Genomic DNA, 16638 nt, shown 5'->3' on the forward strand with positions numbered 1-16638 from the left:
ATCCAAGATGCGAATTCGATGTAATCAATCAGTTGTCATGGCAACTCCAGAGGCACTGATTTCAAATGGTGCTAGATGTTGAACCTTGTGTCTATCCACCACTTAAAACCAGGCTTCGAGAGAGCAGTCAGTGTGCACCTGCTGGGGACAAAAACATTTTTTACAATACCCAAGGGTATGGAGAGAAAAATAGCCCCTGGTTCGTGGATGAGGCTTCCATGGTCTTGGACATAACAACAGTTAATTGCCTGCTCCTTCCTCACATCCCAGGCCAACACCGTCATAATGCCATAAGAAAAAAACTACTTTCCATGTGACAATGTATGCAATCAGTGCTTGGATCTCAAGGGTCCACTTAAGTATGGGTAAATCAGAGAAAAAACTATTTTCAGAATCCCTGTTCACACAGAATTGGGAGAAGGGAATTTCAGGTGTGAATATGTTCTAGAAAGTCATTGTTTGATTTATCAAACATTATATCATAAAATTTGAAAATACATAATTATGATTGGTCAATGAGAGGTAGAAAATGACCACACACCCCTGAGTACAATATTAACTTAAACTTAAAATAGAGATATTTGAACTCCGCATCATTGTAGTAACATCAAGGAAAGTAATTCGTTTTCAAAGTCACTTGGCAATATAAAATATTGAAATTATATGTTACAAAAAGCCAAATTGTAGTTCCTTGAATATTGAAAGATTGGTTGGCTATACATTTTGGAAAAAACAAAAGGACTGAAAAGAAAAACATGATAAAAATCATGCGTTACAAATTTAAGAGTTCATGGCCCACCATTCAGTTGGGCTGTGTCAAATTTAAATATAACACAGCTCCAATAACATCCAGCTAACCAGGAGACACATGCACAAACTATACACATTACTTGTGTAATAACCACTAACTATCATTGACAATCTCAGACAACATCAACCATGCATTACTAGACAAGCTCCGTACCATGCACAATCATGTTTCTGTTCATCTAGCTATGTAACTGTATCTATATGCTAATGCTTCAAGAGGCGGTGACTTCCCCGAAATGTATTCTTGCCCGCTGTTGCAGGATCAACAAAAGAAAGGTAGGCGCTCCTTAAATACTGTACATGAAAAACAGTCCTTAAATACTGTACATGAAAAACAGTCCCTAAATACTGTACATGAAAAACATGTTCATATAATGATATTAACTCTTACGAAGACCTGATTATAGAAGTTGTGGATTGAAACCCTGATTTCAACATTTCTGCGTTTACAATAAAATTCCTCATGTCCCATGATAAATTATTAATGGATCAATAAATCAATAAATTACACTAGAATGCTATGAATGATTTGAATGTAAAAGATAAAGCAAATCTTCAACAATTATTCAAGAGAATAATAGAGACTGGAATGAGACTAGAAATGTCTGACTACAAAGGCAATTCCTAGATATCTCTGAGGCAAGAGAACAGGGTGTCACTTTCCATACCTATCATCATAATACAATCAAATTCCTCTCTACATATATGAAAACTACTATATCACATGTTGATATGAAACAATTATCATCACCAAAAGACAAGCTTCCAGTTTCGGAAAATGGCACATCATGACAAAAATCCCTCCACATGTCAATCCCAATTCACAGATGCAAGCTGTGTGTGTGTGTGTAATTATCACCCGATTTCTGTATCACAAAGCATATCAATATCAGCCTTTGTGGACGAAACGAAACATTAAATGGTTATCATATTATCCATGTTCTGGGGCTATTCAGTGATGTAAGAGGTCACAGGGTCCACAAAGTCCCCAGAGAACAACACATGCCGTTATTGACAAATTTCTATTTTACCCAAGTTTATTGGAAGTATCAGGAGTATTATGACCCTGATACAACATTGCCATCTGTACAAATTCAAAATCAATGCACTGTGCCTGGAAATAAGGACTTGGTTTCCATATGCTTTCCCTTGGCATTATTAGCTCAGAGAAGTAAATAACATTTGTTGGTGGAAAAAATTCTGTGTTGCATCTTGAAGCCTGCATGGATGTAGTATAGGCATTAGTATGTAAACCTGCTGATGGAAAGTCACAAACAAATATACCAAAACAAATTAACACTTAGATCTATAGAGCTATGTGTTCAAATTCAGTAATCGTAAAATATTTTTCGGGATATTTCTAAGTCTATGTCAGAACTGTTGAGTACAGGCTGAAATTAATTTTTGGCATCATGGTCTTCAAGGACAGTTATACTTCTGAAAAGTAATTAATGAACACCCAATTGTTTCAGATGACTACGGTTAATCTGTCATGCCTGTAGTCCTCTGAATTGTTATATCACATGAGTGAGTGAGTATGGTTTTACGCCGCTTTTAGCAATATTCCAGCAATATCACGGCAGGGGGCGGGGCCACCAGAAAAGGGCTTCATAAATTACAATTATGTGAACAGTTCGGAGATAATCCAGATAAAATTGGTCTGTAGGTTTGGACCAGAGGGAGTGTTTCTGAACACACTGAACTGTACTTTTCATATTGATGAATAAACAAAACAACATGTTGGTATTTCTTCTCAGAGGGAAAAAGCCCTTCCTTTGAAGAGTTAGATTAGGGGATGCTCGTGAAGGGGGAAGAGTTTAAGTGCATTTGGGAAGCGTGGCTCCGATCAGGGATTACTTGAGAAGCAGCAATCAGAAGCAGCGATATCTTCTGCCTCGCTGTATGCCTCATTAGTTGCCCAATGAAGACCAGTTTCTTCTGAAATAATCCCTGATGTGATTCCGGGTAGTAAGTGCTTGCATGATTAACTTGGAACAAGCTGATATCACAATTCAAGTCATGTGAATTAGGAGGGTTAGTACTCAGCTTCAGTTAAGGACAATGTGAGGCCAGTGTTCGAAATGCACCCAGGGCCTGATTGGAAACATTGCTTCCTTATTGGACAATGTTAGTTATAAAAATACGAAATATTTCAACTCAAATCTTGTTATAGGACAGTAGATTCGACAAACGTGACACGGCACTTCAACATAACACTCGTTACCTTGGTGATATTCGAGTCCTCCCCTTCCCTTGAAAAAATGAATAATAAATAATTGAACATTTATGGCAACAGTGAAATAGTCAGCATTATTGTCTTAGCTTAGTAGTATTCCTCCTTGCTTTCAACGTGGTGAAAATGGAGCAGGAGTGAGTGAGTGAGTTGGGTTTATCACCGCTTATAACATTATTCCAGTTATATCACGGCGTGTCAGCTTAATGTGGGAGGAAAGCCCGAAGTGATGCAGGTCTCAGACATTTACCACTTCAGTTAAACCCACAAGCACGGGTATGGTGCTGACAAACCTTGAAACATAATTGGGGCGAACCGGGATTCAAGCCCACAATCATAGGTTTCTAGTGTGCCCAAGGGATGCAACTCGCGATTGGCGGCCCCTTAGACGACTGGGCCACCCGTGCCCCTAGATGAAGCAGGAGAATAACCTACTTCCGACATGGCCTTCAAATAAAACACCAGCAAACTTAGCCAACATACTGGAGGTTTAATTATTTGGATCAAACAAATTTTTATTCACATTATCATCTCATCCTACCGGGTACCCATTAACTGCTGGGAGGACAGAGGCTTACTTGGAACAAAGTCTCTAAGGAGACACCACATGTAGTGAGTTTCATAATGTCTTATTAAGACTTCTGATGGGTTCAGTGCACATTTCAAAGTACAAATCTTGTAATTCCAGCCCAGTTATGATAACATTTTTTCATAACAATTATTCAAATTTAAATTTTCTTTAGCCTTCCTTTTTGTCAAATGCTATCCATCTTGAGGCATGTAATGTGATGCGTGATAAGCAAGTAGTGGCTTTGATCCAGCGACCTCTGTGTTGACTCAGCTCCAGAAATGGGACTTTAATCCTGACAGATCTACTGTGATGTCATGATCTTAATACCGTGTGCCGGTGGAATTCTCGTATTCCACATGGAGGTGTGCTGCCTCCTGCTGGGACAATGTACCCTGAGTGAATCGCTGAACACAATATTTCTCATCATGAATGGGATGGTGAATTCTTTATGTTGCAATTGTACTGGTTGAGTGAGCAGTGGTGGCAAGTCGCTTGAGAAAGTAACAATGTGTGATGGGAAGTAGTAACACACCTCCTTTAAAACCAGCGAGCCAAAACGGACGCAAATTTCCCAATCGCTGAATCATTACATTCCACGTCTAAAACCAACAATTAGTACAAATTATCCCAGGCTGATGACATCACATACACGCATTTCCCCAAAAAAGTGATTTAGGTATTGTAGAATGTAGATGCGCAACAAAGGCTGTATAGTTGGTTGGTTGGTTTGTTGTTAAACGCCGCACTCAGCAATATTCCAGCTATATGACGTTGGTCTGTAAATAATTGAGTCTGGAACAGACAATCCAGTGATTAATATCATGAGCATCGATCCACGCAATTGGGACCGATGACATGTATCAACCAAGTCAGCGAGCCTGACCACCCGATCCCGTTAGTCGCCTTTTACGACAAGCATAGTCACCTTTTACGGCAAGCATGGGTTGCTGAAGACCTATTCTACCCCGGAATCTTCACGGGTCAAAGGCTGTATAGGGGCATATTACTTGGGTGTGGGTGCAGTTTTCAATCCTTAAGTGTTTCATGACAGTGAGTAAGTATGGTTTTACACTGGTTTCACACTGCTTTCAGCAATATTCCAGCAATACCACTGCAGAGACACCAGAAAAGAGTGGTAATCGAACCCGGGCCTTTTGGCGTGATGAGCGAACGCTTCAACCGCTAGGCTACCCCACCGCCCCTTAGGATGTAGATGCACAGTACTTACAATGGCCCATTTTTAGGTCTGGGAGTGGCTTTCAATCCTTAAGTGTTTCATCATGAGAGTCCCTGTTGTTTTACCATGGATAAGTTACAGCATCATCAGTGTGGCTCTGCATCCTACTGCCATGACCAAGCTGACAGTGATGGGTTTAACATCATTCTGTACAGAACACAGTTCTATCACAGCTCGCAGATCCGCAGGGACTACATCAAAATGATGTATATCGTCACTGCTTACCAGTTTGGTGAAACCCCAGAGCAGGGGAATACTGCCGATCATTCAGCTTACAGCTACTTCACTGCACAGCCAGGATACCACTGGTAATAACATGCTCAATTTATAGTTTTGTGCCCATAGGATCTTGTGTCAGTCAAGTAAGTCAAAATTCTCGTCAATTATTTTATTCTGACAGCATTTTCTTCACCTGCTTCATTTGATATGATGCTGCCATGATGCTGTGCACAAGTCAGTCTCATCTTCATCCTTCCTTGAGAGATGGTTTTAACATTTAAATTGACTTGGCATTTGAGGCCTGTACCTTGAATGTCACAGTTTGACACTGATGCTTTTTCAAGTGGTTTTCATATCGAAAAGGATGTCAAAAGTTAAAGTATTCTTATCAGAAACTTTATAGCTATATAACTAAAAAATATTACATGTTTGTCAAGGCAGACAAGCCTTTCACTGCAGATGTTCTCTATCATAATATGACAAATGCTGGATTTATTTACCCTGCTCGGTAAACAGAACCTCGTCAAGTCCATTGTCAACCCCCTAAATAGGTACAGTTTTCACAGGTAGTTCTTATTTGCTCGTTTCTTTCATAAATCAACCATTTATTTACTAATAGAAAATGAACAGATTTGTACGTGAAAGCCTAGAGTCTTTCACAAGAAATTCATTACCAAGCTCAAGCCGTTGAGGGAATGCTTCAGAATGGGGAGAGTGTGACCTTGGCCATGGCAGCCTGGCAAAGGTCCCTGTGACACTCCAGTGAATGTGGAAAGTATGGAAGCTGTTTGTGCAATGTGTCCTGAAGGGAGGGTATTGCTTGACGGTTGGTTTGACAAGCTGGGCGAAGATGAACTGACTTGAAACCCTGACAGTTCACCTGACGGCTGTTAACGTCTTAATTGTGTTTAGAATACCGGCTTGAAACTCCAATAACGGGTGGAGTCCTTTAGACGAGAGTGATTCAGCGCTCTTGAAAACCTTGTGTGAAAAGATCTCCGATTTGCAGCTAGAGTTGGGCTGGCTCCGCAAAAGCTCCCCTCTCACGCAACTGAAATACCTGAAAGCTACGACCACGAAGCTTAAGTCTTCTCGATTGCATTTGCATAGCCTGGTGTCATTACAAGTGATTGTGGTACTTGGTCACAATGGTTCACCTACACTGTGTAGCCAGCATGCCCTAACATAATGAGCTTTTTATGCCTGTTTTAAGCATATCAGATTTTGTTCTTACACAATTGCATGCAATATCAATACTATACCCTTGGCTACAATATTATTCCTACATGGTGAATAATCCGTTTTACAACACAACACTCCAACCAGGAACATAGTTGATATTTTAACACTGAAAAAATTTACTGGAGGAACAAAACGTTAAAAAAAAGCAATTTTTAGCCAAGTCAAAAGTCAGGATTTTCATGGTGGAGTGTTAGTGTTTTTTGCAAGGTGGCACGCTTGACTTTACCTGGGTATTTTAGATGTGATGTTTAAAGAGGCTCGGAGACGCTTAGGGGGGTGTTTACCCTGTGTATTTGCATCTCACACCTCTGATGTCCGAACCCTGTGTGGGTCTCTGTGGGCAGGTGGTGGACTAGCAGGAGGTATTTGCGATGTCGATTGCTCTGCTAATGACCTCAATTAGCACATCATAACAACATCTTTTGGCACATCACAAAGTTCTGTAATTAATAAATCCTTTCTTGGATTTGAAAACATCCCTTGTCTAACCAAACTTCTCTTAACGAAGTTCAAATGAAAAAAATGAGCTCCACTTTTAAATCAGTTTAAGAAAATTAGGAAACTGTTGGTTGAATTTGCCATTACGGTAAGCATACCTTTCCAACAGTAAATATTTTCCTATTTATTTGCAATTTTGTTGCAAACTGTCATAAAGCTTTCACTTTAAAAGGCTTCTTCTATTTCAAATTGATTACATAAATGTCAAGGGAGAAAGTTAAAGTTCATGAAACCCTTTCTATTTAATTGTCAAGTTTTACACACAAGAACGTATAAAACAAAGAAAATGTGAAACGAATATAAGTTTTGAAGAGAGTCGAGGAGTGCAGGTCAGGGGTGCAGTGTCCACCTGATCAACACTCCAGGACTAGGTTTAAATCCCATCTGTGTGTGCAGTGCATCCACCAATCAGGTTTATGATGAGGCCCATGTTAAGCTATATTTTCTAAGGCTATTGGGCTGATTAACCCTTGCTTTATAATGGGTACAGTGAGAAAAACGGTGGGCGAGTGAGTATGGTTTTACACTGCTTTTAGCAATATTCCAGCAATATCACTGCAGGGGACACCAGAAATGAGCTTCACACATTGTACCCATGTGGGGAATCGAACCTGGTTCTTCGGCGTGACAATCGAACTCTTTAACCACTAGGCTACTCCACCCTACCTGAGAAAAATGGTACTTAAGGGTTGTTTAGTATTGTTGTGTACTGATGTATTCTTTTGGCAAGCTTGTTTGATTGTTTGACCGACATTCAGCAATGTTTTTCAGATAAATGACAGCAGCTTCAAAATAACTAGTGATTGTTATTATGAGTAATGTTCAACATCGAAGTTCCATAACACTCAATCAAGTAAGTCTGCGTCTGATCACCCGATTCACTGTCGTTTCGTATGACAGGCTTTAAATGCTGGGAACCAATTCTAACCAGTATCCCAACAGTTTCTTTCTGTAACATTTATAAAACTGAGTAAACATTTGCGTAGGCATCAATCAAGTGGAATATTAGCCCCCTTCTTGTTGCTCTTACTATATCATGTCCCCCCCCCCCCCCCCCCCCCCAGCCTCGTGAAAGAAATAATGTTACAGAATACCTTCTAATGTTCTAATGTTTCCTTGACAACAATAATGATAAATAAGTAAAAACATTCTCTCCTATTTTTGTCAATTTTAAGAAATGCCTGCCACCAATATTACTAAACTATCAAAGCAAATAATTTTGAATTCTTTTATTTCAAAACATCTATCAAGCGCGAAAATCACAAGTTTGAAATTGTCAATTTACACTGAAAAGAAAAACCCAGTTGTGAAGGATACTAAATAAGTATCACCATCAAGTTGTTTATTCCCATCATTCTAGTATTGGTTTCGGCATTACTACAGGATTAGATCCGCATCAACTCCCCAGTGAGGAAAGAAGCGACAGCAGAGTAGCGAACATTTCATCATTTGTATGGAAATCACCATGGAACACTGCCAATGCCGGTCCGGACACAGAGTGGCAATACCAGCTCAAATTGGCTCAAATCGCCAGAACGGTGGACCCATGTCGAAGATGTAACCTACAGCTGTCTCGTCCTACGTTTGCCGCTAAATACGTTCGGGATTCTGATCACCTCGGCCTAATCAGCCGTTAAATTACCAACTTGCTGATATGTGCAAACTAATGCTGAGCCCATGACCCCGAGAATTACAAGATGGCCAGGCTGTTGTTCTGCCCAGAAGACAGACTTCCAGCATCAGCTCTGGCACTAAATCAGCCTAAATTGAACGTTGTTGGCTTTCTCAGGTCACAATGATTAAGCAACAGTACCATCACAGGGAGGTGATAAGTGCACACATAAGTTACACGTCTCTGTTGCAGAGAAAATTAGTGCTCCACTATCAAGTCGATTTCAGAGACAAATACTTCAAATAGGAAGCTTGGCAGTTAAAAATCCCGAATTGCTAATTCCTTTCCCTTGAAACATCAATAAACAGATCCTGCTTCTCGGGGTAAATACATAAAATGTTGGAGTGTAAGTACTAAAACTGATGTAACTTTATAGATGTGTTTTAACGGATGATGCTCAATATCCTTGAAATAGGCTGGATTAAGATCCTGGATTTGAGAAAGAAGACGTATCTGGTGTGGGAGGGGTGTATGACAAGGACTCATCTGTTGATAATGTTGCAGGTGCCCCTTACCTGGTGTAGATGCTGTTCTTCTCGACTGCGTCGTTGTTTGCTGAGTTCATCTTGGAGATGTAGAAGGTGATGCTGAAGGGCCAATTTCTCTTGCAGCTGATGATGTCGTTCCTGACGCACCTCGGCTTTAGCTAGCTGCCATGATGCACTCAACCCTTCTAGACGCTGAAAGACGAAGAGGTCATTAATAATAATGGTTCAGTATAGTAACAGTAGTTTCAGCCTGGAGAATTTTTTTTGAATAATTCATGATGGCATTTATCTCTGTCAGTGTGTATACTACTGAAACAGAATGGAACATCTTTACTTATTTCATCAATGGTTGCTTGGGCGTAGATCTACATTCGATCCACACAAATACCAGATACACTTGTAGGCTGCATAACGAACATGGACACACACAGTGGTGAGTCGGTTTCCGCAATCTCTCGGCTCATCTGTGTTTTTCATATGGACATCTTCAATAACGCACCGATGAAACGTCAATTCATTATTTCCTGCGGACAGAACCAAAGGCCGATTCCACCATGCAGGATAAACTGCATACTCAGCAGATATGTTGCCCAATTGCACAATTAATTGGCTTCACAGGCTGAGGCCTATGTAAGGTGAGGGTCAAGGTCGTTGCAAGAAATTTGGAGAACTGTGCAAGGTGAATCAATATTCTTTAACATGGCGCCTTGCCTTCTACAGGACTATGGTCAAGTGTTGGGAGCTGACTGATCGAACTGGCGGCACGCTGAAAGAGAACGTGGCTGGTTGAAGCTTTCTCTGATCGCACAGGAACCTGGCTGTGATACCTACAACATCTAGGGGATTTCCAGCAAATGAAAATCTCCTAAGTTGCTGGGAACAGGAGCCTAATGTACATTATCGTTCCATAACAGCATGCCGCTGTGCCGATACCCGACAATGGACCAGTTGACACTGGCTAACAATGTGGGTTTTGTGTAATGAGCCTTTAGAAAACTGCGGATTGACTTGTGTATATAGAAAACCATCACCATGTTGTATGTAAAATCTGCACAGACCAATTTCTATAAGCCCATTTTCTTTATTTGCTTCAATGTAAACTCATGGTAAAATACCATTGCTTGTATTTATGACTAAATGCATACATGTTTACAGGAAGAATCAGCATACTGGCAGGTAGATCTAGCATGGCTGATTGATCCCTTAAATAACCCACATTCAAATAAGCATGAAAGGCAAGGGGTCCTTTTCCAGACTTGCTTTGAGCATGTACTTGTCGGTGGATATGTCACAATAGAAATGTCCATCATCATCGTCCATCATCATCATCATCATCATGTCAAAGGTAAAACAATGATAAGACCCAAGATAAAAAGTGAACTCAATGATGCAAGGAACTCCTTTTATTCTGAACACCTTATTAATAATAAACTGAAATAAGTTAAGCTTGTGTACTGAACAAAACATTCTACCAAATAATTGTGCACTTCTGGTAATATGCTTGCCAAAGACGATGCACTTCTAAGGATGTCCTACCAAACAATTGTGCACTGCCCAGATTATAATATCCAACAACTGTGCACATCCAAGAAAGTCCTACCTAATGATTGTGCACTCAATCGAAAATACTAGCTTAACGATTGTGCACATTTGGAAGGTCCGAGGATACAATTGTGCACTTCCTGGAACAACCTTCTTCTTAATTGTGCACTGCTGAGAATAAGCCAAGCAATGCTTGTGCACTTTCTGAAGTCACTTAGCTGATTATTGTGCACTGCCCACAAACACATTGTTCCATCAAGCCCCCACAAGTCACCACCAGCTGGCTCATGGTCTGATACTGGAGCTCACTACCAACTTGACATTTTAGTCCCAGACCAATTCCACTGTTGGAATTCCTATATATGCTGGATCATCCAGCAAGCCAGGGCAGGCAACAGTGCACCAGCATGGTGTCGTACATCCCCAAATAAGGGTTCTGTTCACGCAAGAATTTATGGTCATTCATCAGGTTTCATTCACCGTGACACTGAAGAATGCTTGATTCGGATTGATCAAATCAGGTTTCACACGAGGTATCAAATTCCATTTGATACCTCTGAATTAAACCTTTTATCACAAAACCTGTGTATGAATACATAAATCTATCGATAGCCCACATACAAAAAAACCACTCGCTTCTGAATTAAAATAACATGTAGCGAATCTACAGTGAAAAGACCTCAGATTTCCAAAAACAGGTTTATCTCCTAATTTAAGTGATGAAGGGGCAAGAAGCAGCCCTGGAAGGTCATTACAAACTATAAAGAAGTTGTTATTCATCAAAGTTTCATGTCAAGCAAGTTTCTAATCATTTTACACAGACTCATGTTTCCAGTTTTCATGTATCCTGACCTTTCCATCAAGATGTGTATCACAACAAAATGTTCGAGAATCCCAATCACGGAACATTTACTATGTAACTGCAGCCCAGGAATTGTACAAGCACATTGTGATAACAGCACAATCATGAAGGATTTGGGCAATGAAATCTCTCCTCTATACTACCCCAATGAGAACAAGATTCTGTTTTGCCCATAAAAGGCCCAGACAAATTCTATGATTATGCAATGGCGGGAAGATTAGCTGAAAATGGGACTTACTGCAGAATTGCAGAAAAATCATTGAATTCACACTTTAAAATGTTCTTGTGACATTATTACTACATAAAGTGGACACGTTTAAAAAAAACCCTGAAATACAAGTGATTAACAAGTTTTAAAAAAACATGAGTTTGTATTATTTTTTTATGGGAGAAACAGTTAGGTTTTTTACTGCAGAACTTTGTAATTTCACCTGCAGAACTTTGTAATTTTACCGCAAAATTCGTCTGGGACTGCTATACTCTCTGGCACTGCACACACCATTGATATATCTGCCTTCCCGGTAGCTTATGGCCTGTGCAAGTATACACACCAATGATGTGACAATTGCATGACAACATCCCGTTCCAGCAGGGCGCCTCCTTTCAATTGGTTTGTTAAAATAGCTTACTTGTGACTCACCCTACTGAGGCATTAGAGGATCCCGCTAACGTCCAGCAATTTCTAGAAACAGTTAACACCCAACAGTGACAGATGGTGCAGCTTTCTTCTTAAATAAAGTCCTAAGAAACGTTTTGTGTGAGATTTGGGACGGAACATCAATTGATTCACAATGAGCCTTGAACGAACTGTGCAGGTTGAATAACACAAATGATCGAAGTGATGCATTTTGGTTCTTGTCGTCTGCTACTTTAGCCACTAGTCCGAAGCCCAAGTCTAGCAAAATTCTGTTCAGTGCAGTAAGCTCACCTATCCACATGACACTAACTTCACTGAAAATGACGCTGAAGGCAAAGCTCAGGCTAGAAGTCTCAAAAATCTTTTGCACTGACTTGAGCGAATTACAACTTAAAGTATGTGATGATTGTAAGAGATATACTGTATTTATTTAACAGAAACTGCAAGAGGATTGTAAAAGATGTTATTACACATGTAACAAACATGGTCTTCCCTGAATTAATCTATTCTGCTTTATCAAATTCGTTAGGCAGCATTCTGATACCTTTCAAACAGCCAGTAGTATGTAGTCTTAACATATATTATGTACGCAGATAGGACCATGACTGAACTTGCATATATGTCAATATCTGTATGTGGAACATTTTATAGTTAACTAGTTTTCGAATATAGCACCACTGTGTGATAGTGTGGTACATCTTGTATAAATGGTGCAAATTGCAACTTGAAAATTATCCACAAATTAATTTGTCGAAATGTTAAAGGTATTGTGAGAGTAATAGAATTTTAATTGTTTTACAAAAGAATTGCATGTTATCTTTTTTGTGGCTATTACATGTTCAGGTTAATTTGCATTGGTATTTTGGTCATAGTATTGCAGTTATAAAGATTGTTCTTGTTTGTTTGTTGTTTAACGCCACACTGAGCAATATTCCATCCATAGGTAGCTAGCTACCTGGAAACAATCAACCAGACAATCCAGTGATTTTGTGAGCCATCACAGAGCTCCAGATAACTTTCGAGCAATTGAGTTTTTACTCTAGGGTTTCCATTTTAATTGGGTTATTACATTTTTCACTGAGTAACCAATATTTTGTCACTAATCTAGTCATCACTCTATTGGGTCCCCCCCCCCCCCCCCCAAAAGAGTGAACATTTTAAGATTTAAAAAAAAAATGAAATAATGTTTTAGATGTATGTAACCATGATAACTGTTCTAAATATACAGGCTTGACTCGTATATTAAATTAGCTCGTAATTGTGTTTCAGAAATTAACCCCTTTGTACGCATGCTGAAAAATCTTCATTGGGTATTTACGTGTGCTGTTTTATACATTTGAGTTTTTCATTTAATGCATGCGTTTCTGTTCGCAATTTAAATGAAAGTAATTGGGTTTTGAATATTTATTTTTTTGGATGTGTGTATTTTCTATAAATACGCTGCTCTACAGTACAATGACACACAATCAGCGAAGGCAACGAGTCTGACCACTTGATCCAGTTGGTTGCCTCTTAGCGCATGGATAGTTTGCTGGGGACCAATTCTCTCCCGGAACCCCCGGAAGCGGCATTTAGTAGTAGGATCAGTAACTGATGACACGACTGTACGGATGATGAACTTCTTATTACAATTTCTTCAACACAATAAAATCCGGGTGAGAGGGAACGATAAACTTTTATCATGACTTTCTCCATCAGTGCAGCCCCAAAACTGTAGTTGCATTAAAGCACATAATTATAATGTTATTATGAAGTTGGATAACTTGATATGAATAGCATTATATTAATATGCAGTAATTGTTACTCCATGAGAGACTAGGCATATCTCAACATAGAAATGAACCGAGAGGAATCGCCGCAATCGTGGGTTAATTTCATCAAAATCAATTTTTATGATGAATGGGACAGTTACATTGCGGCAAAAAGAATTAATTAGAAACTTTTGGAAAGTTGCACACAACAGACCAGGACACTTTTGCTAATGACTCTTTTCAGCATGTCAATGAATTGATTGAAAATATCAAACAGCTCTTTGCAACCTCAAAACTCAAATTAGATAGGGTGTCAGCGAGGGGCATGTCGTGATGGTAGCTTGAAAGCGATTGTGGAGGTCAGATGCTAGGTTCTGTTGAGGGGGAGAATTCATATCAAGCTGATTATGCGGTTTGTGTTTTTATCAATGCATAAAGGAGACTTGGATCAAATTAATCATCTCAGGGTTTGAAGTTTCAAGTACACGGCTTAGAAGTGATGCATATTCTCAATGTACAAGATTATATCTGTCACAAGTAACAGCAGCCATAGCTGCTGTAGATTTTAATTGGGAAAACATCCTCATCCAGATTGTGATAACACAGCTTAAGGAAAGATTGTGTGGACCAGCAATGTCCTCCTAAACCTTGAAAGCAAATGTTGAGTAGAATACATCCAAAGGACCAAAACAGTCATCTTCAGTCAAAGGTGTGGTCCTCGGTAAATGCTGACTTGTATACTTCTCCCCCATTAACTGAAACTGTTACCTTGGTGACTTTTTCGATGTGAGCTTCCATAACAGATAAGTTTCCAAGAATCGTATTTCCTACAAAAAGCACTCCCGGACTTATTCCTTGAATAAGCTTCAGAGGGACACCCATGAAGATCTGGGTCAGAATAGGTCTTCAGCAACCCATGCTTGCTGTAAGAGGCGACTGATGGGATCGGGTGGTCAGACTCTTGGTTGATGCATGTCATCGTATCACAATTGTGTGGATTGATGCTCATAATATCAATCACTGGATTGTCTGGTCCAGACTCGATTATTTACAGACTGACGTCATATAGCTGCTGTAACGCTGAGTGAGGCTTAAACATACAAACAAAACCTAGTGTTTGTTGCAAAAGCTGACCATGATGAAGATTGGATTAGTGCATGGTGTGACCTGCCTCACAGTGTGTCATGGCATCCTGAATCGTAGCACATGCAATCAACAACTTTGATTCTTTACAGGCAGATGTGATACGGCTGCAATGTTGCTGACTTGGCATTAAACATATCATCATACCTCCATGTCAGAATGATGAGATCTGATTTGTCCACGTGATCTTGATAAAATACTATGTATCCCGCCTGGGATGGAAATTAATTTCTAAGCGGGAGAATAAATCCCTTAAACACAACCATGAAGAAAACATGCTGCATGTGGATTTCTTAGCAGGTGAGTAAATCCCTTGTACCCTGCTATGCAGCATAAAGCCGCATGCTTTTTCCAAGTCGATGAAAGTCACGTGACACAGCACAAGTTAACCTTCTCTCAATCTAAAGGCTGTTTTCTATCAATTTTCAATTTGTTTTAATTCTTTTACAATAGCAGATTAAAATATGTTGGTAAGATAAATTCACTGTAGCAGTATCACAAGGGTTATGCATCTCTCGTTAGGTTAGGTTCTAACTTATAATACACTCTCTGGCAACCTCAGCACATTATACTAACTATGAGAAAGTCTTCCCTGATAACATAAATACTGTCTTCTGACATTCTTAATTTCTAACTCTGGAGATATCAAATAGAAGACTTTTTTCACATACTGATCAATGACCTTACAATTCGTTGATTATCACCTTTGATGGTTTGTATGCCACAATGTATCACCACAAATTTACTAAATATGCAACCCAAGTTCCATTCAAACATTACTGCATACCTAAGTCATAAGTTCAAATAAATAACTAAAGTAATTTTGCATTCTCAAAAAACATGCCATACCATAAATTTAACATATAAAGAAATTCATTCATCTTACACATTGTACCCATGTCGGGATTCGAACCTGGGTCTACGGCGTGACGAGCAAACGCTTTAACCACTAGGCTACCTGACCGCCCCCACTCGTCCTGTAGTCCTTGCCAAAGTGCCATATGGTCTCTGGTTTTCTACCACTGATCCATGTTTACAGTTTGTATAATACACAACCAATAGAGCTGACATACTGACCCACTTTGTTAATTGTTCCTGTCTTATTAACCAACTCCTAACAACTGTCAGCTGTCACAGCTATGGGATGTGTACTGAATGAAATACCTGCGCTCTGTGCACCTACTGTGCAACCTGATGATGCACTCCCTAGCGAACAGCAACGTGCACTGCAAATATATTTTAAATTAACTACATAACAGATATGTGAAACTAAAGGGTGGGCAGCCTTAAAGTCTGGGTTTTGGGGGTTGTTTTTTTTTAATTACAGAAATCCCCAGAAAAATATAACTAGATCAACACATACATGGTCTACCAATAGTGATGGGTATCAGCCTGAATTTCATATTGCAATTTATTGCAGTATTAATAACTGATTTATGTATTGCGATACGTACAATATACTGCATGCGTTCTTTCATAAGGAATTGGTTATGAACCTGAATATAAAAAACTTCCCCCGCACATTTTTCACAATTTCGTATTTTTTTGGATGTTGCCATGGTCACAACGGATGAGTGAGTGAGTGAGTGAGTGAGAGAGTGAGTGAGTGAGTGAGTATTGTTTTTCGCTGCTTTTAGCAATATTCCAGCAATATCACGGCAGGGGACAGCAGAAATGGGCGGGAATCAAACCCGGGCGGGAATTGAACCCGGGCTTTGGTGTGACGGACGAAC

At 39.6% G+C, this 16638-nt stretch overlaps 1 protein-coding gene across 7 annotated transcripts in view; it reads right to left on the reverse strand.

Annotated features, from left to right (window-relative positions):
• Positions 1-16638, reverse strand: part of LOC124146549 — a 174586-nt gene that overhangs the window by 99668 nt on the left and 58280 nt on the right. For 5 of the 7 annotated variants that reach the window (XM_048401734.1, XM_048401735.1, XM_048401738.1 and 2 more), the window contains 2 exons: positions 8998-9162; positions 3035-3062 (listed from right to left, as the gene is read on the reverse strand). In XM_048401734.1, coding sequence (XP_048257691.1) covers positions 3035-3062; positions 8998-9047 — 78 coding nt within the window. In that variant the 5' untranslated portion in view covers positions 9048-9162. The remainder of the gene's footprint in view (positions 1-3034; positions 3063-8997; positions 9163-16638) is intronic. The other 2 variants (XM_048401732.1, XM_048401733.1) reach the window with 1 other exon arrangement.

The sequence above is a fragment of the Haliotis rufescens genome, unplaced genomic scaffold, assembly GCF_023055435.1.
Source record: "Haliotis rufescens isolate VD_foot unplaced genomic scaffold, xgHalRufe1.0.p SCAF_23, whole genome shotgun sequence".
NCBI classification, from domain to species: Eukaryota; Metazoa; Mollusca; class Gastropoda; order Lepetellida; family Haliotidae; genus Haliotis; species Haliotis rufescens.